The following is a 22,348-nucleotide window of genomic DNA, read 5'->3' on the forward strand; positions in this document are numbered from 1 at the left end:
TCCAAATGTATCATATCATTCGTACTGTTCTTAGTGATCTAAACTTGTCATATGATTGAAGCCCCTCTTTCCACGGCCCATCTCAATGGATATGTTAAGTTGAACCCATCTATTCGTATTATTTGATTTTGGTTCTCACTGATCCACTTCGTAGTTTTGTAGTTTCCTCTTTAGTTTTATACACAGTTCAAAGAATCAAGTTTCTTTTTATAATGATGCAAATTCATATGATTTGGCCCATTTATAGTGATCCAAACCTTTGACATGGGCCATTTTGATGGATAAAAAACATTGACATGCTGGGTCATTCAATGGATCCAAATTGTTCATATGATTCGGCTCATTCAGCGATCCAAACTCATCATACGATTCAGCGCATTCGGCAATCCAAACTCATCATACAATTGAAGCTTCTTTTCAGGATTCATGCCCTAAATTTTGTCGGACCCTCTTTTGCTTTATCGATCATCCAAAATGTTCATCTAATCTGGCCTATTTCTAGTTATCCAAACCTTTGACATGCTTGGGCCATTTCAATGGATCAAAACCTTTGACGTGCTTTGGCCAATTTAGCGGATTTGACTTCTTATATAATTCGGCCCTTTTAGCGATCCAAATGCATGATATGATTCATGCTGCTGTTTGTGAAACTCATCATATGATTGAAGACTCTTTCCATGACCCATCCCAATGGATATATGTTAAGTTAATCCATCTATTCATAATATTTGAGGTTGCTTTTCAGTGATCCACATCGTTAATTTTGTAGAACCCTCTTCAGTTCTATAAACAATTCAAATAATAAGGTTTCTTTTTACAGCGATCCAAATTCATTTGATTTAGCCCGTTTCTATTGATCCAAACCTTTGACATGGGCCATTTCAATGGATAAAAAACATTGACATGCTTGGGCCATTTAGTGGATCCAAATTATTCATATAACTCGGTTTATTCGGCAATTCCAACTCATCATACGATTGAAGCTGCTTTTCGTGATCCAAACTCATCATATGATTAAAGCTCCTTTTCATGATCCAAACTCATCATATGATTAAAGCTCCTTTTCATGATCCATGCCCTAAATTTTCTAGGACCCTCTTTTGCTTTATCAATCATCCAAAATGTTCATCTAATCTAGCCTATTTCAAGTGATCCAAACCTTTGACATGCTTGGGCCATTTCAATGGATCAAAACCTTTGACGTGTTTTTGCCAATTCAGCGGATTCGACTTCTTATATCATTCAGCCCAGCAATCCAAATGCATGATATGATTCGTGTTGCTGTTTGTGAAACTCATCATATGATTGAAGACTCTTTCCATGATCCATCCCAATGGATATATGTTAAGTTAATCCATCTATTCATAATATTAGAGGTAGGTTTTCAGTGATCCACATCGTTAATTTTGTAGAACCCTCTCCAGTTCTATAAACAATTCAAATAATGAGGTTTCTTTTTACAGTGATCCAAATTCATTTGATTTGGCCCGTTTCTATTGCTCCAAACCTTTGACATGGGCCATTTCAATGGATAAAAAATATTGACATGCTTAGGCCATTTAGTGGATCCAAATTGTTCATATAACTCGGTTTATTCGGCAATTCCAACTCATCATACGATTGAAGTTGCTTTTCGTGATCCAAACTCATCATATGATTGAAGCTGCTTTTCATGATCCAAACTCATCATATTATTAAGTTTGCTTTTCATGATCCTTGGCAATGGATCTGCTAAGTTGATCCGCGCCCAAAATTCTGTAGGACCATCTTCCACTTTACAAATGATTCAAACTATTCATATGATTTGGCCCATCTCTATTGATCCTAACCTTTGACAAGCTTGGGCCACTTCAATGGATCAAAACCTTTAATGTGTTGGGACATTTAGCGATTTTGAACTTCTTAAATGATTCGGCCCATTCAGCCATCCAAATGTATCATATCATTCGTACTGTTGTTAGTGATCTAAACTTGTCATATGATTGAAGCCTCTTTCCACGGCCCATCTCAATGGATATGTTAAGTTGAACCCATCTATTCGTATTATTTGATTTTGGTTCTCACTGATCCACTTCGTAATTTTGAAGGATCCTCTTTAGTTTTATAAATTGTTCAAAGAATCAAGTTTCTTTTTATAATGATGCAAATTCATATGATTTGGCCCATTTATAGCGATCCAAACCTTTGACATGGGCCATTTTGATGGATAAAAAACATTGACATTCAAGGTCATTCCGTGGATCCAAATTGTTCATTTGATTCGGCGCATTCGGCAATCCAAACTCATCATACGATTGAAGCTTCTTTTCATGATCCATGCCCTATATTTTGTAGGACCCTCTTCTGCTTTATCGATCATCCAAAATGTTCATCTAATCTGGCCTATTTCTAGTGATCCAAACCTTTGACATGCTTGGGCTATTTCAATGGATCAAAACCTTTGACGTGCTTTGGCCAATTTCGCGGATTTGACTTCTTATATAATTCGGCCCTTTCAGCGATCCAAATGCATGGTATGATTCGTGCTGCTGTTTGTGAAACTCATCATATGATTGAAGACTCTTTCCATGACCCATCCCAATGGATATATGTTAAGTTAATCCATCTATTCATAACATTTGAGGTTGGTTTTCTGTGATCCACATCGTTAATTTTGTAGAACCCTCTTCAGTTCTATAAATAATTCAAATAATAAGGTTTCTTTTTACAGCGATCCAAATTCATTTGATTTGGCCCGTCTCTATTGATCCAAACCTTTGACATGAGCCATTTCAATGGATAAGAAACATTGACATGCTTGGGCCATTTAGTGGATCCAAATTGTTCATATAACTCGGTTTATTCGGCAATTCCAACTCATCATACGATTGAAGCTGTTTTTCGTGATCCAAACTCATCATATGATTGAAGCTGCCTTTCATGATCCAAACTCATCATATGATTGAAGCTGCTTTTCATGATCCAAACTCATCATATTATTAAGTCTGCTTTTCATGATCCTTGGCAATGGATCTGCTAAGTTGATCCACGCCTAAAATTCTGTAGGACCGTCTTCCAGTTTACAAATGATTCAAACTATTCATATGATTTGGCCCATCTCTATTGATCCTATCCTTTGACAAGCTTGGGCCACTTCAATGGATCAAAACCTTTAATGTGTTGGGACATTTAGCGATTTTGAACTTCTTAAATGATTCGGCCCATTCAGCCATCCAAATGTATCGTATCATTCATACTGTTGTTAGTGATCTAAACTTGTCATATGATTGAAGCCTCTTTCCACGGCCCATCTCAATGGATATGTTAAGTTGAACCCATCTATTCGTATTATTTGATTTTGGTTCTCACTAATCCACTTCTTAATTTTGTAGGATCCTCTTTAGTTTTATACACAGTTCAAAGAATCAAGTTTCTTTTTCTAATAATGCAAATTCATATGATTTGGCCCATTTATAGCGATCCAAACCTTTGACATGGGCCATTTTGATGGATAAAAAACATTGACATTCAAGGTCATTCCGTGGATCCAAATTGTTCATTTGATTCGGTGCATTCGGCAATCCAAACTCATCATACGATTGAAGCTTCTTTTCATGATCCATGCCCTAAATTTTGTAGGACCCTCTTCTGCTTTATCCATCATCCAAAATGTTCATCTAATCTGGCCTATTTCTAGTGATCCAAACCTTTGACATGCTTGGGCCATTTCAATGGATCAAAACCTTTGACGTGCTTTACCCAATTTCGCGGATTTGACTTCTTATATAATTCGGCCCTTTCAGCGATCCAAATGCATGGTATGATTCGTGTTGCTGTTTGTGAAACTCATCATATGATTGAAGACTCTTTCCATGACCCATCCCAATGGATATATGTTAAGTTAATCCATCTATTCATAATATTAGAGGTAGGTTTTCAGTGATCCACATCGTTAATTTTGTAGAACCCTCTCCAGTTCTATAAACAATTCAAATAATGAGGTTTCTTTTTACAGCGATCCAAATTCATTTGATTTGGCCCGTTTCTATTGATCCAAACCTTTGACATGAGCCATTTCAATGGATTAGAAACATTGACATGCTTGGGCCATTTAGTGGATCCAAATTGTTCATATAACTCGGTTTATTCGGCTATTCCAACTCATCATACGATTGAAGCTGTTTTTCGTGATCCAAACTCATCATATGATTGAAGCTGCTTTTCATGATCCAAACTCATCATATGATTGAAGCTGCTTTTCATGATCCAAACTCATCATATTATTAAGTCTGCTTTTCATGATCCTTGGCAATGGATCTGCTAAGTTGATGCACGCCCAAAATTCTGTAGGACCGTCTTCCACTTTACAAATGATTCAAACTATTCATATGATTTGGCCCATCTCTATTGATCCTAACCTTTGACAAGCTTGGGCCACTTCAATGGATCAAAACCTTTAATGTGTTGGGCCATTTAGCGGATTTGAACTTCTTAAATGATTCGGCCCATTCAGCCATCCAAATGTATCATATCATTCGTACTGTTGGTAGTGATCTAAACTTGTCATATGATTGAAGCCTCTTTTCACGGCCCATCTCAATGGATATGTTATGTTGAACCCATCTATTCGTATTATTTGATTTTGGTTCTCACTGATCCACTCCGTAATTTTGTAGGATCCTCTTTAGTTTTATACATAGTTCAAAGAATCAAGTTTCTTTTCATAATGATGCAAATTCATATGATTTGGCCCATTTATAGTGATCCAAACCTTTGACATGGGCCATGTTGATGGATAAAAAACATTAACATTCAAGGTCATTCCGGGGATCCAAATTGTTCATTTGATTCGGCGCATTCGGCAATCCAAACTCATCATACGATTGAAGCTTCTTTTCATGATCCATGCCCTAAATTTTGTAGGACCCTCTTCTGCTTTATCAATCATCCAAAATGTTCATCTAATCTGGCCTATTTCTAGTGATCCAAACCTTTGACATGCTTGGGCCATTTCAATGGATCAAAACCTTTGACATGCTTTGGCCATTTAGCGGATTTGAACTTCTTAAATGATACGGCCCATTCTGCCATCCAAATGCATGATATGATTCGTAAACTCATCATATGATTGAAGACTCTTTCCATGACCCATCCCAATGGATATATGTTAAGTTAATCCATCTATTCATAATATTTGAGGTTGGTTTTCAGTGATCGACATCGTTAGTTTTGTAGAACCCTCTTCAGTTCTATAAATAATTCAAATAATAAGGTTTCTTTTTACAATGATCCAAATTCATTGGATTTGGCCCGTTTCTGTTGATCCAAACCTTTGACATGGGCCATTTCAATGGATAAAAAACATTGACGTGCTTGGGCCATTTAGTGCATCCAAATTGTTCTTGTAACTCGGTTTATTCGGCAATTCCAACTCATCATACGATTGAAGCTGCTTTTCGTGATCCAAACTCACCATATTTTTGAAGCTGCTTTTCATGATCCAAACTCATCATATGATTGAAGCTGCTTTTCATGATCCTTGGCAATCGATCTGCTAAGTTGATCCGTGCCCAAAATTCTGTAGGACCGTCTTCCACTTTACAAATGATTCAAACCATTCATATGATTTGGCCCATCTCTATTGATCCTAACCTTTGACAAGCTTGGGCCACTTCAATGGATCAAAACTTTTAATATGTTGGGCCATTTAGCGGATTTGAACTTCTTAAATGATTCGGCCCATTCAGCCATCCAAATGTATCATATCATTCGTACTGTTGTTAGTGATCTAAACTTGTCATATGATTGAAGCCTCTTTCCACGGCCCATCTCAATGGATATGTTAAGTTGAACCCATCTATTCGTATTATTTGATTTTGGTTCTCACTGATCCACTTCGTAGTTTTGTAGTTTCCTCTTTAGTTTTATACACAGTTCAAAGAATCAAGTTTCTTTTTATAATGATGCAAATTCATATGATTTGGCCCATTTATAGTGATCCAAACCTTTGACATGGGCCATTTTGATGGATAAAAAACATTGACATTCAAGGTCATTCCGTGGATCCAAATTGTTCATTTGATTCAGCGCATTCGGCAATCCAAACTCATCATACAATTGAAGCTTCTTTTCAGGATTCATGCCCTAAATTTTGTCGGACCCTCTTTTGCTTTATCGATCATCCAAAATGTTCATCTAATCTGGCCTATTTCTAGTTATCCAAACCTTTGACATGCTTGGGCCATTTCAATGGATCAAAACCTTTGACGTGCTTTGGCCAATTTAGCGGATTTGACTTCTTATATAATTCGGCCCTTTTAGCGATCCAAATGCATGATATGATTCATGCTGCTGTTTGTGAAACTCATCATATGATTGAAGACTCTTTCCATGACCCATCCCAATGGATATATGTTAAGTTAATCCATCTATTCATAATATTTGAGGTTGCTTTTCAGTGATCCACATCGTTAATTTTGTAGAACCCTCTTCAGTTCTATAAACAATTCAAATAATAAGGTTTCTTTTTACAGCGATCCAAATTCATTTGATTTAGCCCGTTTCTATTGATCCAAACCTTTGACATGGGCCATTTCAATGGATAAAAAACATTGACATGCTTGGGCCATTTAGTGGATCCAAATTATTCATATAACTCGGTTTATTCGGCAATTCCAACTCATCATACGATTGAAGCTGCTTTTCATGATCCAAACTCATCATATGATTAAAGCTCCTTTTCATGATCCAAACTCATCATATGATTAAAGCTCCTTTTCATGATCCATGCCCTAAATTTTCTAGGACCCTCTTTTGCTTTATCAATCATCCAAAATGTTCATCTAATCTAGCCTATTTCAAGTGATCCAAACTTTTGACATGCTTGGGCCATTTCAATGGATCAAAACCTTTGACGTGCTATGGCCAATTTAGCGGATTTGACTTCTTATATAATTCGGCCCTTTCAGCAATCCAAATGCATGATATGATTCGTGTTGCTGTTTGTGAAACTCATCATATGATTGAAGACTCTTTCCATGATCCATCCCAATGGATATATGTTAAGTTAATCCATCTATTCATAATATTAGAGGTAGGTTTTCAGTGATCCACATCGTTAATTTTGTAGAACCCTCTCCAGTTCTATAAACAATTCAAATAATGAGGTTTCTTTTTACAGTGATCCAAATTCATTTGATTTGGCCCGTTTCTATTGCTCCAAACCTTTGACATGGGCCATTTCAATGGATAAAAAATATTGACATGCTTAGGCCATTTAGTGGATCCAAATTGTTCATATAACTCGGTTTATTCGGCAATTCCAACTCATCATACGATTGAAGTTGCTTTTCGTGATCCAAACTCATCATATGATTGAAGCTGCTTTTCATGATCCAAACTCATCATATTATTAAGTCTGCTTTTCATGATCCTTGGCAATGGATCTACTAAGTTGATCCGCGCCCAAAATTCTGTAGGACCATCTTCCACTTTACAAATGATTCAAACTATTCATATGATTTGGCCCATCTCTATTGATCCTAACCTTTGACAAGCTTGGGCCACTTCAATGGATCAAAACCTTTAATGTGTTGGGACATTTAGCGATTTTGAACTTCTTAAATGATTCGGCCCATTCAGCCATCCAAATGTATCATATCATTCGTACTGTTGTTAGTGATCTAAACTTGTCATATGATTGAAGCCTCTTTCCACGGCCCATCTCAATGGATATGTTAAGTTGAACCCATCTATTCGTATTATTTGATTTTGGTTCTCACTGATCCACTTCGTAATTTTGAAGGATCCTCTTTAGTTTTATAAATTGTTCAAAGAATCAAGTTTCTTTTTATAATGATGCAAATTCATTTGATTTGGCCCATTTATAGCGATCCAAACCTTTGACATGGGCCATTTTGATGGATAAAAAACATTGACATTCAAGGTCATTCCGTGGATCCAAATTGTTCATTTGATTCAGCACATTAGGCAATCCAAACTCATCATACGATTGAAGCTTCTTTTCATGATCCATGCCCTATATTTTGTAGGTCCCTCTTTTGCTTTATCGATCATCCAAAATGTTCATCTAATCTGGCCTATTTCTAGTGATCCAAACCTTTGACATGCTTGGGCCATTTCAATGGATCGAAACCTTTGACGTGCTTTGCCCAATTTAGCGGATTTGACTTCTTATATAATTCGGCCCTTTCAGCGATCCAAATGCATGGTATGATTCGTGTTGCTGTTTGTGAAACTCATCATATGATTGAAGACTCTTTCCATGACCCATCCCAATGGATATATGTTAAGTTAATCCATCTATTCATAATATTTGAGGTTGGTTTTCAGTGATCCACATTGTTAATTTTGTAGAACCCTCTTCAGTTCTATAAAGAATTCAAATAATAAGGTTTCTTTTTACAGCGATCCAAATTCATTTGATTTGGTTCGTTTCTATTGATCCAAACCTTTGACATGGGCCATTTCAATGGATAAAAAACATTGACATGCTTGGGCCATTTAGTGGATCCAAATTGTTCATATAACTCGGTTTATTCGGCAATTCCAACTCATCATACGATTGAAGCTGCTTTTCGTGATCCAAACTCATCATATGATTGAAGCTGCCTTTCATGATCCAAACTCATCATATGATTGAAGCTGCTTTTCATGATCCAAACTCATCATATTATTAAGTCTGCTTTTCATGATCCTTGGCAATGGATCTGCTAAGTTGATCCACGCCTAAAATTCTGTAGGACCGTCTTCCAGTTTACAAATGATTCAAACTATTCATATGATTTGTCCCATCTCTATTGATCCTAACCTTTGACAAGCTTGGGCCACTCCAATGGATCAAAACCTTTAATGTGTTGGGCCATTTAGCGATTTTGAACTTCTTAAATGATTCGGCCCATTCAGCCATCCAAATGTCTCATATCATTCCTACTGTTGTTTGTGATCTAAACTTGTCATATGATTGAAGCCTCTTTCCACGGCCCATCTCAATGGATATGTTAAATTGAACCCATCTATTCGTATTATTTGATTTTGGTTGTCACTGATCCACTTCGCAGTTTTGTAGGATCCTCTTTAGTTTTATACACAGTTCAAAGAATCAAGTTTCTTTTTATAATGATGCAAATTCATATGATTTGGCCCATTTATAGTGATCCAAACCTTTGATATGGGCCATTTTGATGGATAAAAAACATTGACATTCAAGGTCATTCCGTGGATCCAAATTGTTCATTTGATTCGGTGCATTCGGCAATCCAAACTCATCATACGATTGAAGCTTCTTTTTGTGATCCATGCCCTATATTTTTGTAGGACCCTCTTCTGCTTTATCGATCATCCAAAATGTTCATCTAATCTGGCCTATTTTTACTGATCCAAACCTTTGACATGCTTGGGCCATTTCAATGGATCAAAACCTTTGACGTGCTTTGCCCAATTTAGCGGATTTGACTTCTTATATAATTCGGCCCTTTCAGCGATCCAAATGCATGAAATGATTCATGCTGCTGTTTGTGAAACTCATCATATGATTGAAGACTCTTTCCATGACCCATCCCAATGGATATATGTTAAGTTAATCCATCTATTCATAATATTTGAGGTTGCTTTTCAGTGATCCACATCGTTAATTTTGTAGAACCCTCTTCAGTTCTATAAACAATTCAAATAATAAGGTTTCTTTTTACAGCGATCCAAATTCATTTGATTTGGCCCGTTTCTATTGATCCAAACCTTTGACATGGGCCATTTCAATGGATAAAAAACATTGACATGCTTGGGCCATTTAGTGGATCCAAATTGTTCATATAACTTGGTTTATTCTGCAATTCCAACTCATCATACGATTGAAGCTGCTTTTCGTGATCCAAACTCATCATATGATTGAAGCTGCTTTTCGTGATCCAAACTCATCATATGATTGAAGCTGCTTTTCATGATCCAAACTCATCATATTATTAAGTCTGCTTTTCATGATCCTTGGCAATGGATCTGCTAAGTTGATCCACGCCCAAAATTCTGTAGGACCGTCTTCCACTACAAATGATTCAAACTATTCATATGATTTGGCCCATCTCTATTGATCCTAACCTTTGACATGCTTGGGCCACTTCAATGGATCAAAACCTTTCATGTGTTGGGGCATTTAGCGGATTTGAACGTCTTATATGATTTGGCCCATTCAGCCATCCAAATGCATCATATGATTGGAACTGCTGTTAGTGATCTAAACTCGTCATATGATTGAAGCCTCTTTCCACGGCCCATCTCAATGGATATGTTAAGTTGAACCCATCTATTCATATTGTTTGATTTTGGTTCTCACTGATCCACTTCGTAATTTTGTAGGATCCTCTTTAGTTTTTTACATAGTTCAAAGAATCAAGTTTCTTTTTATAATGATGCAAATTCATATGATCTGGCCCATTTATAGTGATCCAAACCTTTGACATGGGCTATTTTGATGGATAAAAAACATTGACATTCAAGGTCATTTCGTGGATCAAAATTGTTCATTTGATTCGGCGCATTCGGCAATCCAAACTCATCATACGATTGAAGCTTCTTTTCATAATCCAAACTCATCATATGATTAAAGCTCCTTTTCATGATCCATGCCCTAAATTTTGTAGGACCCTCTTCTGCTTTGCCAATCATCCAAAATGTTCATCTAATCTGGCCTATTTGTAGTGATCCAAACCTTGGACATGCTTTGGCCATTTCAATGGATCAAAACCTTTCACGTGCTTTGCCCAATTTAGCGGATTTGACTTCGTCTATAATTCGGCCCTTTCGGCGATCCAAATGCATGATATGATTCATGCTGCTGTTTGTGAAACTCATCATATGATTAAAGACTCTTCCCATGACCCATCCCAATGGATATATGTTAAGTTAATCCATCTATTCATAATATTTGAGGTTGCTTTTCAGTGATCCACATCGTTAATTTTGTAGAACCCTCTTCAGTTCTATAAACAATTCAAATGATAAGGTTTCTTTTTACAACGATCCAAATTCATTTGATTTGGCCCGTTTCTATTGATCCAAACCTTTGACATGGGCCATTTCAATGGATAAAAAAGATTGACATGCTTGGGCCATTTAGTGGATCCATATTGTTCATATAACTCGGTTTATATGGCAATTCCAACTCATCATACGATTGAAGCTGCTTTTCGTGATCCAAACTCATCATATGATTGAAGCTGCTTTTCATGATCCAAACTCATCATATTATTAAGTCTACTTTTCATGATCCTTGGCAATGGATCTCCTAAGTTGATCCACACCCAAAATTCTGTAGGACCGTCTTCCAGTTTACAAATGATTCAAACTATTCATATGATTTGGCCCATCTCTATTGATCCTAAACTTTGACAAGCTTGGGCCACTTCAATGGATCAAAACCGTTCATGTGTTGGGCCATTTAGCGGATTTGAACTTCTTATATGATTTGGCCCATTCAGCCATCCAAATGCATCATATGATTCAAACTGCTGTTAGTGATCTAAACTCGTCATATGATTGAAGCCTCTTTCCACGGCCCATCTCAATGGATATGTTAAGTTGAACCCATCTATTCGTATTATTTGATTTTGGTTCTCACTGATCCACTTCGTAATTTTGTAGGATCCTCTTTAGTTTTATACACAGTTCAAAGAATCAAGTTTCTTTTTATAATGATGCAAATTCATATGATTTGGCCCATTTATAGTGATCCAAACCTTTGACATGGTCCATTTTGATAGATAAAAAATATTGACATTCAGGGTTATGCAGTGGGTCCAAATTGTTCATATGATTCAGCTTATTCGGCGATCCGAATTCATCATACGATTGAAGCTTCTTTTCTTGATCCAAACTCATCATATGATTGAAGCTGCTTTTCATGATCCATGGCAATGGATATGCTAAGTTGATTCATGCCCTAAATTTTGTAGGTCTCTCTTCTCCTTTACCAATGATCTAATCTGTTCATTTGATCTGGCCTATTTCTAGTGATCCAAACCTTTGACATGCTTGGGCCATTTCAATGGATCAAAACCTTTGATGTGCTTTGGCCAATTTAGTGGATTTGACTTCTTATATCATTCGGCCCCTTTAGCGATCCAAATGCATGATATGATTCGTGCTACTGTTAGTGATTTAAACTCATCATATGATTGAAGACTCTTTCCATGACCCATCCCAATGGATATGTTAATTTGATCCATCTATTCATAATATTTGAGGTTGGTTCTCAGTGATCCACATCGTTAATTTTGTAGAACCCTATTTAGTTCTATAAACAATTCAAATAATAAGGTTTCTTTTTACAGCGATCCAAATTCATATGATTTGGCCCGTTTCTATTGATCAAAACCTTTGACATGGGCCATTTTGATGGAAAACAAACATTGACATGCTTGGGCCATTCAGTGGATCCAAATCGTTCATATAATTCGGCGTATTCGGCAACTCCAACTCATCATACGACAAAAGCTACTTTTCAAGATCCAAACTCATCATATGATTGAACTGCTTTTCAAGATCCTTGGCAATGGATCTGCTATGTTGATCCATGCCCAAAATTCTGTAGGTCCCTTTTCCTTCAGCTTTACAAATGATTCAAACTATTCATATGATTTGGCCCATCTATATTGATCCTAACCTTTGACAAGCTTGGGCCACTTCAATGGATCAAAACCTTTAATGTGTTTGGCCATTTAGCGGATTTGAACTTCTTAAATGATTCGGCCCATTCAGCCATCCAAATGTATCATATCATTCATACTATTGTTAGTGATCTAAACTTGTCATATGATTGAAGCCTCTTTCCACGGCCCATCTCAATGGATATGTTAAGTTGAACCCATCTATTCGTATTATTTGATTTTGGTTCTCACTGATCCACTTCGTAATTTTGTAGGATCCTCTTTAGTTTTATACATAGTTCAAAGAATCAACTTTCTTTTTATAATGATGCAAATTCATATGATTTGTGGCCCATTTATAGTGATCTAAACCTTTGACATGGGCCATTTTGATGGATAAGAAACATTGACATTCAAGGTCATCCCATGGATCCAAATTGTTCATTTGATTTGGCGCATTCGGCACTCCAAACTCATCATACGATTGAAGCTTCTTTTCATAATCCAAACTCATCATATGATTAAAGCTCCTTTTCATGATTCATGCCCTAAATTTTGTAGGACCCTCTTCTGCTTTACCAATCATCCAAATGGTTCATCTAATCTAGCCTATTTCTAGTGATCCAAACCTTTGACATGCTTGGGCCATTTCAATGGATCAAAACCTTTGACATGCTTTGGCCAATTTAGCGGATTTGAATTCTTATATAATTCGGCCCTTTCAGCGATCCAAATGCATGATATGATTCGTGTTGTTGTTTGTGAAACTCACCATATGATTGAAGACTCTTTCCATGACCCATCCCAATGGATATGTTAAGTTGATCCATCTATTCATAATATTTGAGGTTGGTTCTCAGTGATCCACATCTTTAATTTTGTAGAACCCTCTTCAGTTTTATAAACAATTCAAATAATAAGGTTTCTTTTTGCAGCGAAACAAATTCATATGATTTCGCCCGTTTCTATTGATCCAAACCTTTGACATGGGCCATTCAGTGGATCCAAATCGTTCATATAATGTGGTGTATTCGGCAATTCCAACTCATCATACGGTTGAAGCTGCTTCTCAGGATCCAAACTCCTCATATGATTGAAGCTGCTTTTCAAGATCCTTCGCAATGGATCTGCTATGTTGATCCATGCCCAAAATTCTGTAGGACCCTCTTCAGGTTTACAAATGATTCAAACTATTCATATGATTTGGCCCATCTTTATTGATCCTAACCTTTGACATGCTTGGGCCACTTCAATGGATCAAAACCTTTCCTGTGTTGGGCCATTTAGCGGATCTAAACTTCTTATTTGATTCGGCCGATTCAGCCATCCAAATGTATCAATATCAGTCGTACTGTTGTTAGTGATTTAAACTCGTCATATGATTGAAGCCTCTTTCCACGACCCATCTCAATGGATATGTTAAGTTGAACCATCTCAATGGATCAATAATGTATAAAACATTGTGCTATTATCGATATGGGTGTCTCCCTTACAATGCTTGGTTTCCATGTATTTACCATTATATGCCATCTCTTCGTATGCATTCTTTTGTTTTTGCGCTAGTATTTGCGATCGCTGGAAAGGCCTCTTGATCTAACTTGCAAACATGGTGTCATCGACCAAGGGACTTCAACTGTAAGTGAATGCACTCATGTTTTTTTTTGTTTTTTTTTCATTTTTAATGCTTGGGTTTGAACTTCAAAGCCAATGCTCTTTGTTAGTAGCCTCATTATGTCAATTGTGTTTTACAATGTTTACTTTTAAGGTTTGTAGCAATTTCTCACCATCACTTATGAAGACTTGTCATTCATATCCTTGTGTTCTTTAGTTTCTGTTTATTTGTTACTATGAATAATTAGACTTCATTAAAGAAGAGGAATCACTTTAGAGAGTATGAAGAAACCCGCAACCAATAGAGGGCAATATGCCCCTTCTTGGCAAATGGCAAGCAAAAAGTCTATGCCTTCTAGATGTTATTTACCAAGCATGTTGTCTCTTTAGTTCATAAAGATAACCCCAAATAAAATGTTTCTAGTTCTCTCCACAAAAGCCAAATGAAGTATGTAAAAAAGTAGCAACATGTTTTTCAAAACATCGTTGAGGCAAGATGAGTTTTTTGGAATGAGCATAAGGCAAGAGCAAAGAGCGATGGCTTCTACTTATGCAAATGAAAAACGTCAGCTAGACTGGAGAAAGTGGTTATGGTTACATGATTTGTTCATTTCCCTCAAATTGGGACCCGATGTTTGCAAAGCCCATGCGTGTCTTACTGTTAGGATATTGTAACAGGTACCCTAAGAGATACCTAAACTTGATTGGATTTAGTTCTGGGTATTCAAAACTAGACTTGAACCCGGAAAGAACCCATCTGGGTTAGCTAGGCCTAGGTACGGGGGTACTAGGAAACATGAACTCAACCCGTTAACAACTCTTTCAACAAAGTTCTCTAAGAGTTATGTGAAGCCCACTCATTTATAAGGCATGATGTCTATAAGGCATTGGATGTGCAGACTAGTCGAATATGTAAGTTGTCCATCAAATAGGTAAGTTGATGGGACCATTAAGTACTGGTGGAATAAAGTTGTCGATCAAATAGGTAAGTTGATGGGCTCATTAAGTAGGTCATGGTTGCATGTTGAGCGATAATTTTATAAAGATGCTCACCAAGTAGTCCAAAAGGCATTGGGACCTCTCCAAAAGAACCATGTTGCCAAGATCTTGCACTCATTGATGAGTTGGAACAATTTTGCAGCCATGAGAGACAACGACCCTGAGATAACAATAAACCCATTAAGAAAACTAAAAAAATGCAAAATGTATATAACAAAATAGTAGTAATTGAAACATAGTAGCCACCTATATATACCCGCCTTTAGATGTTGCCCTTCTTAAAGAGTGGTGAAACTGGAAGCAATTTCTAAAACTATCAAGTAAAGTGAAAGTCATAGCAAGTAAAAGGTGGTATATGTCGAACATTTGGCCGAACCAATTAATAATTTATGTGTATAACAAAAACAACATAACAAAATAGTAGTAATCGAAACATAATAGCCACCTATATATACCCGCCTTTAAATGTTGCCCTTCTTAAAGAGTGGTGAAATTGGAAGCAATTTCTATAACTATGAAGTAAAGTGAAAGTCATAGCAAGCAAAAGGTAGTATATGCAGAACATTTGGACCAACCAATTAATAATCTATGTGGGCGGGTTTTAATATTCAAAACATCAATTTGCTTTATTGTTTTTGATATTTTGAAATAGGTTTAAACATTCTTGAGCCCTCCATATTAGTAAAGTGAGACAACAATAGTCATCTAGTAAAATAGGGAGTGCAAATGGTTGGGTTAGGTTGGCTCGAGGGGTGCCCTGTACCCAACCCATTTAAGAATACAGCTGTTGTTTTAGACCTAGACCCAAAAAAAAAAAAAATCGGGTTTGGTCTAAGTCATGTCAAAATTGAAAGCAGCCGACCCCATTAATTTAATGAATTAATACTGGCCCCCTGACCCAAATTTGACCCGTTTATCAAACGGGTCACACTAGGGCTCATAGGGTTGTCAATGGGTATCCAAAGCTAGGGGTACTCGATGGATCCAACCCACGAATATGACCTGATTTTAACAAGATTAAGGCCAATAAATTGGACCCATTTAAAATTCAGGTAATGTTACCATAAAACAAGACAGGTATGAGAAGAACATCCTAAACAAGTTGCTTGAGATACATGACAATGCCATATGGCTTAGGAGATGTGGTTTTTTTTTTTTTTTTCTAAATATTAAATGTGTTTGGTTCCCATAGTTCCATACCTGGTTAATTGTGTAGGATCTCATGAGTTCCCGAGTTCTTTTGGGTCCGGATCTAGTTCTTGAAGACTCGGACCCGTAATTGATTATAAATATGGAATTTGATAGTTGATTTTGCCTCTTTCTATTTCTCTCAATCTTGTTACAGGTCCCAAGTAGTTGCATAGGATCGACTTATGTTTCACTGATTCAGTTCTAGTTGGTATTCGCTCTAATCTCGATTTCCCCACCCAAATCATCTTTTTTTCCCAATCAACTTCCAAGACCTCTTAGGAATCTAATCCCCAAAAAATTTGGGGAAAATGAATTTTTAGCATTTTTTCTGTTATTTTTTCATAAAGGGCATTGTTCTCTCAGTATCGTTGACACACACACACACACACACACACACACACACACACACACAGAGTCACACTTCTTGAAGAGTATGCATGCTTTTCGGTTAAGGCTTGTGCATGGGAGCCTCATTCTGGATTGGAAACTGGGATGTGAGAATCCCATTGTAGAGCAACATGTATTTAGGTAGATCTTGAAGTCTATCAGTGCACAAATTCAACTTTCGAGCTCACTATATATCAAGTGTACACATTTGTTAACATCGTATCTATTTGCTTCATTTTTATTTTCACCTGATAATCTTTTCGCTTCATCTACAATTTCGGTCTTTTTTTAGGTTCTTGTCATACTGAACTAATTTATTTTGATATTCTTGCCTACATTTAGGTTTAATAATGTTGAAGAACAACCCAACATACCTTGTCCAAAGAGGCATATTCCAATTACTAAAATAGAGCAACGTAAAGAGGTGCAATGATTTGGAAGCTTATGTGGTATTTTACCATCTCACTCATATTTTTGTCATCCTAGTTGTAAATGTATTTGGGGCAAGTAGCATCATATCATGTTGTGGCTTTCTTTTCACTGGAACTTGTAATTTAGTACTTATAACTTTAGAAATTTTAGGGGAGAACTTTTCTTTTGGGTTCCTTAACTGTTATTCTCCTGATTTCTAGAGTTCCCATAATCTACGGTCTATGTAGATGACCTGGATCCTAGATTGGACTGTTAACAATTCAGGTTCTTGATGCATTTATGGATCCTAGATTTCTCTATGTAAAAATTCCATATTGTAAAACAACATTCCTAGCTAATTATCTAATTTCGGTTTCTGGAGCATTCATCTATGTGAAAGTGTCTGCAACTTCATATGGCATATCAAATCTTGTCATTTCTCTATTTATTGTGGGTTTTGCCTCTTGTTGGGCTGGTAATGATGAGATGGGCTTATGGTTTTATGTTGTGGAAACCATTGTTGCTAAGTTACAGTCCAAAAATCAGATTAGTTGAGCAGTCCTAGCCCCTGTTTCATTGATGCTTGTTTGTTAAAACCATTGGAATTCATGGTTCTTTAAGTTTCCTACATTTTCTAAATATTACTTTAGCATTAAAATGTTATTTTTCTATCTGTAGGAATTTATCTTACCTTTAGCATTATGTTATTTCTCTAACTGTTGGATTTGTTCTGAAAATTTCCTGCAGGGAATTGTTTTCACAGTCAGAATTGTCTAATCAACACTTCATTTTCTTGAAAGTTTACTCAACAGGTCCTACTGACTCTACCTGTAATCTGACATAAGCTATTATGTAAAAACTTGTGAATTAGATCATATCAGTAGTTATCCTAACAATCCTTTGAGATTCCATTAGCATGAATGATTTTGCATTGTGCAGCTTGCTTCTTTCTGCATATTGAGCAAAAATTCATTGTGTGAAGAGATAGGGCCTTCTAATTCTAACTGGTTGTGATGCTTGTGTATAGGTCCGCACCGTGAGAGTAGAGAAGCGCCTGAATGAGATAGTGAATAGGTTGAACAAGACAAAAGTCGAAAGGAAGCCTGACTTGAAAGGTATGATGGTCTATCCTAGATTTCATGTTCGAAGATCATATAAAGATTGTCTCTTGATTCTTGACCTTCCAGTTGATGATGCTTGCATTTCTGAGTCCATCTTGAAAATTTTAGTCTGTTATGTTTTGAAGGGTGTAAACCTTTTTGTTGACTTTCTTTCATAGTCATGTCAGGAAGGCTGTAAATTGCTAAACAGACTTGTTTACTTCTGAAATATTTCATGTGGTATTTCCTTCGACCATTCCATTTCTGAAGTTCACTGGGACTGAATAGACCTCTTCTAAGTTCTCAACTTATGGCTTCTGCAAGCTTCCTGGAATATGTCCTGTACTCTATATGGTGTTATAAGCCACTCATGTTATGTGCTGTTTATGCAGCTGAGCAGGAAGCAGTGAATGTAAATCCCTCTCCATCTCTGTTTATTTGCCATTTTCCTTTTGCATCTTTGAGTTTTCTATTGAAATTCTAGATTTCCTGCAGTACAAGGATATCAATGAGGAATTCCTACAAAGGGTTACGGAGAATACCCGTCAATATCTGGGTATTTTCTTTCTACATGCAGTTCTTGTCAATTTTGGTTTCAAAGAAAGTTTCATGCCCTTGGAAACTTGTTGATTGTAAATAACACCTTCGGAAATGTGATTTCAGTGAAGATCTTATCGAAAAGTTCTAAATCTGAGAACTTTGTATTGCTACAGCTGAGGTTTTGGCAAGATCAGCGGCATGGCTTGGAAGAGGCCTTTCTTGTGTTTGTGCTCAAAGAGGAGAGAAAGATGCCAGTTCATAGTTTGAACTAACCCCTTTGCAGGTAATATCATATTTTTATGCAACTACTTATTGGAAATAATATCAGCAATGAATAATTAATTGCTGTTTTTAGCATTGTAAATAACAGACGATGAATTTATTGATCATATAGTTTTATTGCTGGAGAGATTCTTTTGTGTTTGTTTCCATGCACCTTAGAGTACTGACCTTGTTTACCAGGAGCTTGATCTTATCATGTGATGCCGCTTTCTGCTTCATATTACCCTGGAACAGATGGCCTACTTCCTCAACATCTTTTGTTTCCTTCAATCAGGGAAGTGATTAGATTTGAATTCAGTAGTAGTTGAAAATAAATTCTATCCCTTTACGTTATAACCTTGAAATTATTTTGTGTTTCTAATTCTTCTGTTTTGTCTTCCATTTTGCTTGTAGAGGCCACAGCTGGTGAAGGGGAATATGCAGCTTTTTCCTGTGGATCAGCAGCGTAGTCAAGCTCTTGAAGCACATGCTGCATCATTTGCTTCACAAAAGGTGTGGGCCTTTCCTTCATTTTGTTTATCATCTTGCATACCAACATATCCTACCCATATATTGTTCAGTTTGCTGTTGTTTGACTTGGTTTGATACTTTTTTTTGATGATCTTCATGGCTTAAACAGGTTGCTGGAAATGAAAACCCTTCCATTCTTATTGCCTTTGCCTCAAAGACCACCAATGCAGGACAGATTACATCAAAGTTACATGTGATTGAAGTTGGTGCTCAGCCAGGTTTGCTCCTTGTATTGATCGCATCTATATATTTTATGCCATTGGCTGTCTTTCTCTTTTAAAACTACAAATGGCACAGATGGTTTTCTATTCTATGTTATTGATATTGGTTATCTTTTGCCTTTTAATGCTCCTGTGTCTTTTAAAACTACAAATGGCACAGATGGTTTTCTATTCTATGTTATTGATTTTGGTTATCTTTTTCCTTTTAATGCTCCTGTGTCAAGGGCAGCCATCAATTTTATTAATGGAGGCAAATAAATGCAATTGTGTTGGCATCTAGATAATTGCTGTTAACTATGCAGCTTGGAGTTTACATTTCAAATCTTATGCATTCTTTGAGTTGTTTGGAGACAGCCTTCCAGTCATTGATGTTTTGTGTACTAATCCTTTTGAATTCTTTACCAGGTAAACCTGGTTTCACAAATAAACAAGCGGATCTTTTCTTCCCTCCAGATTTTGCTGATGACTTCCCAGTGGCAATGCAGGTACTCATGTGTACCCATAACATTTGGACCATGTTCAGTAGCATCAATACTAAACCCCAATGTTTGTTTATTATTTTTTTAATCTTTATTTGACTTTCGTACTTCAACTGTTGGTGAATTTGGAGATCATCTCTTATATGACATTGGTCAATTACTAGCTATTACAAGTAGGTGAGATTTGTACTTCAAATGTCCTTACTTCTTTAATGCAGGTAAGATTTCTGTTGTTGGCAATGAATACAATGAGGATAACAAACCCTCATAACCTGACAGTCGAATATCAAAACATCAAGCAGAAAGAGAAATAGTACTCCCCCCCAGAAAGAATCACCTCAATTCAAGAGGAAGCAAGCCGCATCTATTACTAGAGCAGAAGAGGATGGCATACTTGTGGGGGATGGTATTGATTATGAGGTTCCTGGCAAAGGCCTAAACCGAAGTTCTATTTTAGAAGACATGGAAAGCCTATTTTAAAGGAAGCGCTGAAATTAGCCAATACATGTGGCTAGCCTGAATCTCACTAGGGTCTTTCTCATCACTATTTTGTTCAAAGCTAATACTTATTAACTTTAGTTATACTTCTTTATTCTAATGCAGCATAAATTTATAGAAAGAATTTAATAATTGATTTTACATCTTTGTAGTTCTCTTGATCTTATTACAGGTCCAAGCAGTTGCGTTAAATCAACATGTGACAGTCTTCTTAATAGGTCTTTTCATCACTTGATGGTCATGGTAAGAGAACACCATCTCACTTTTGAACTTTTCCTGCTACCTATTTACCTTACAAGAATTGTACTTTGCATTAGGCAACAAACAGGCCAGATTGGCCTGTGGGTTCGAGACCTGACCTGAATGGGTTGGACTTGAGCCTAATATAGACCCACTCACAGGCGTAGCCCTAATTTAAAATGGGTGGCCTTAAGCGTAGGTTGGGTCAGTCTATAGTTTAGCTAACTCCACCTACTTTTGAGGTGGGTTTCGACTAAACTAATGGGATAGTGGGTCAGGTTCAAGCTAGAAATATGTCCGTTTAAGTAAATGGGTCAGGCTTGTGTTGAACCTTACCTGCTTGCATAGGTTAGGTGATTAATGGGTTGAGCTAGATGACTCGAGTTTACTCAACTCAAAACAAAATATCTCGACTTGAACTCAACAGATTTCTTGAGTCTAATGTATTGAACCTAAACTCATTAAAATTGGGTCAGGTACAAGGGTCGAGTTCATATAGTACCTATGGCTTCGGGTACCCATTGACATTCTTACTGACCTTAATGTGACCCGTGTGATAAATGGGTTAGATTTGGATCAGGGGGCCAATATCGTCCCATGAAATTAATGGGTTGGTTGATTTTGATTTCAGCATGACCTAAAGCGGTCCCGAATTTTAATGGGCTGGGTCTTAAGTCCAAAACTCTAACTAGATTCTTACTAAATTCTTAAATGGATCAGGTACGAGGCGCCCCTAGAACCAACCTGACCCAACCCAACCTATCTCAATACCGTGCATTTCATGGGTCCACTTTAGGTTATGGGATATATAAAAAAAAATCAGCCGTATAAAGGAACTTAGGTGAGCCATACCATCTAAAACCATGTGAAGACATGCTTAAAACATACAAAAGCACTTTGTGGGGCTCACCTGAGTTTTCAATGTGGCTAACACTTGGTCTGACCCCTCATCCAAGTGGGAGACATACAATAGATGGGCTAGATTTGTGAACCACATCTAGCCCATGAAATGCAAATCAAGGGAGGATACCGTTTTCATTTTTCATGGCCCACCAATGTTTTGGATCAAAGTAAATATTGGGCCCCTGGGTTGCTTCACGTGGACTGTTCAGATTGTGGAGTCACATCACGTATGATGAGTTCTCAAAAATGTTCACAAGAGTTTCGTGCGAACTGGGGTGCAACGGAGCATTCGGCATATAGAGTCATGCTCACCTGCACAAGTATGCACCATTGCACAC

The 22,348-nt window shown here is 36.9% G+C and overlaps 1 protein-coding gene across 11 annotated transcripts; it reads left to right on the top strand.

Annotated features, from left to right (window-relative positions):
• The first annotated feature begins 14,254 nt into the window (after positions 1-14,254).
• Positions 14,255-21,505, top strand: LOC131256548 (clathrin heavy chain 1-like). 11 transcript variants are annotated; one of them, XM_058257401.1, is made up of 11 exons: positions 17,096-17,275; positions 17,985-18,049; positions 18,265-18,352; positions 18,608-18,749; positions 18,833-18,893; positions 19,001-19,138; positions 19,553-19,651; positions 19,779-19,887; positions 20,296-20,375; positions 20,724-20,900; positions 21,040-21,505. In XM_058257401.1, exons 6-10 carry the CDS (start codon positions 19,076-19,078, stop codon positions 20,847-20,849), a joined length of 477 nt encoding a protein of 158 aa, XP_058113384.1. In that variant the 5' UTR covers positions 17,096-17,275; positions 17,985-18,049; positions 18,265-18,352; positions 18,608-18,749; positions 18,833-18,893; positions 19,001-19,075; the 3' UTR covers positions 20,850-20,900; positions 21,040-21,505. The 11 variants fall into 11 exon arrangements, with proteins under 11 accessions (XP_058113391.1, XP_058113384.1, XP_058113381.1 ...); XM_058257398.1 differs by having other exon boundaries at positions 19,051-19,138; XM_058257406.1 differs by having other exon boundaries at positions 17,097-17,275; positions 19,051-19,138; positions 20,588-20,900.
• The last annotated feature ends 843 nt before the right edge of the window (positions 21,506-22,348 follow it).

Source organism: Magnolia sinica, chromosome 9, assembly GCF_029962835.1.
Source record: "Magnolia sinica isolate HGM2019 chromosome 9, MsV1, whole genome shotgun sequence".
NCBI classification, from domain to species: Eukaryota; Viridiplantae; Streptophyta; class Magnoliopsida; order Magnoliales; family Magnoliaceae; genus Magnolia; species Magnolia sinica.

What these genes read in the sequence shown, in the direction of transcription:
- LOC131256548 (XM_058257401.1), top strand. Translation starts at nt 19,076, where the DNA reads ATGGCTTGGAAGAGGCCTTTCTTGTGTTTGTGCTCAAAGAGGAGAGAA. An exon ending in GAGAAAGATGCCAGTTCATA is followed by an intron (nt 19,139 to 19,552) that starts GTTTGAACTAAC and finishes TTTTGCTTGTAG; the next exon opens with AGGCCACAGCTGGTGAAGGG. An exon ending in TGAAGTTGGTGCTCAGCCAG is followed by an intron (nt 19,888 to 20,295) that starts GTTTGCTCCTTG and finishes ATTCTTTACCAG; the next exon opens with GTAAACCTGGTTTCACAAAT.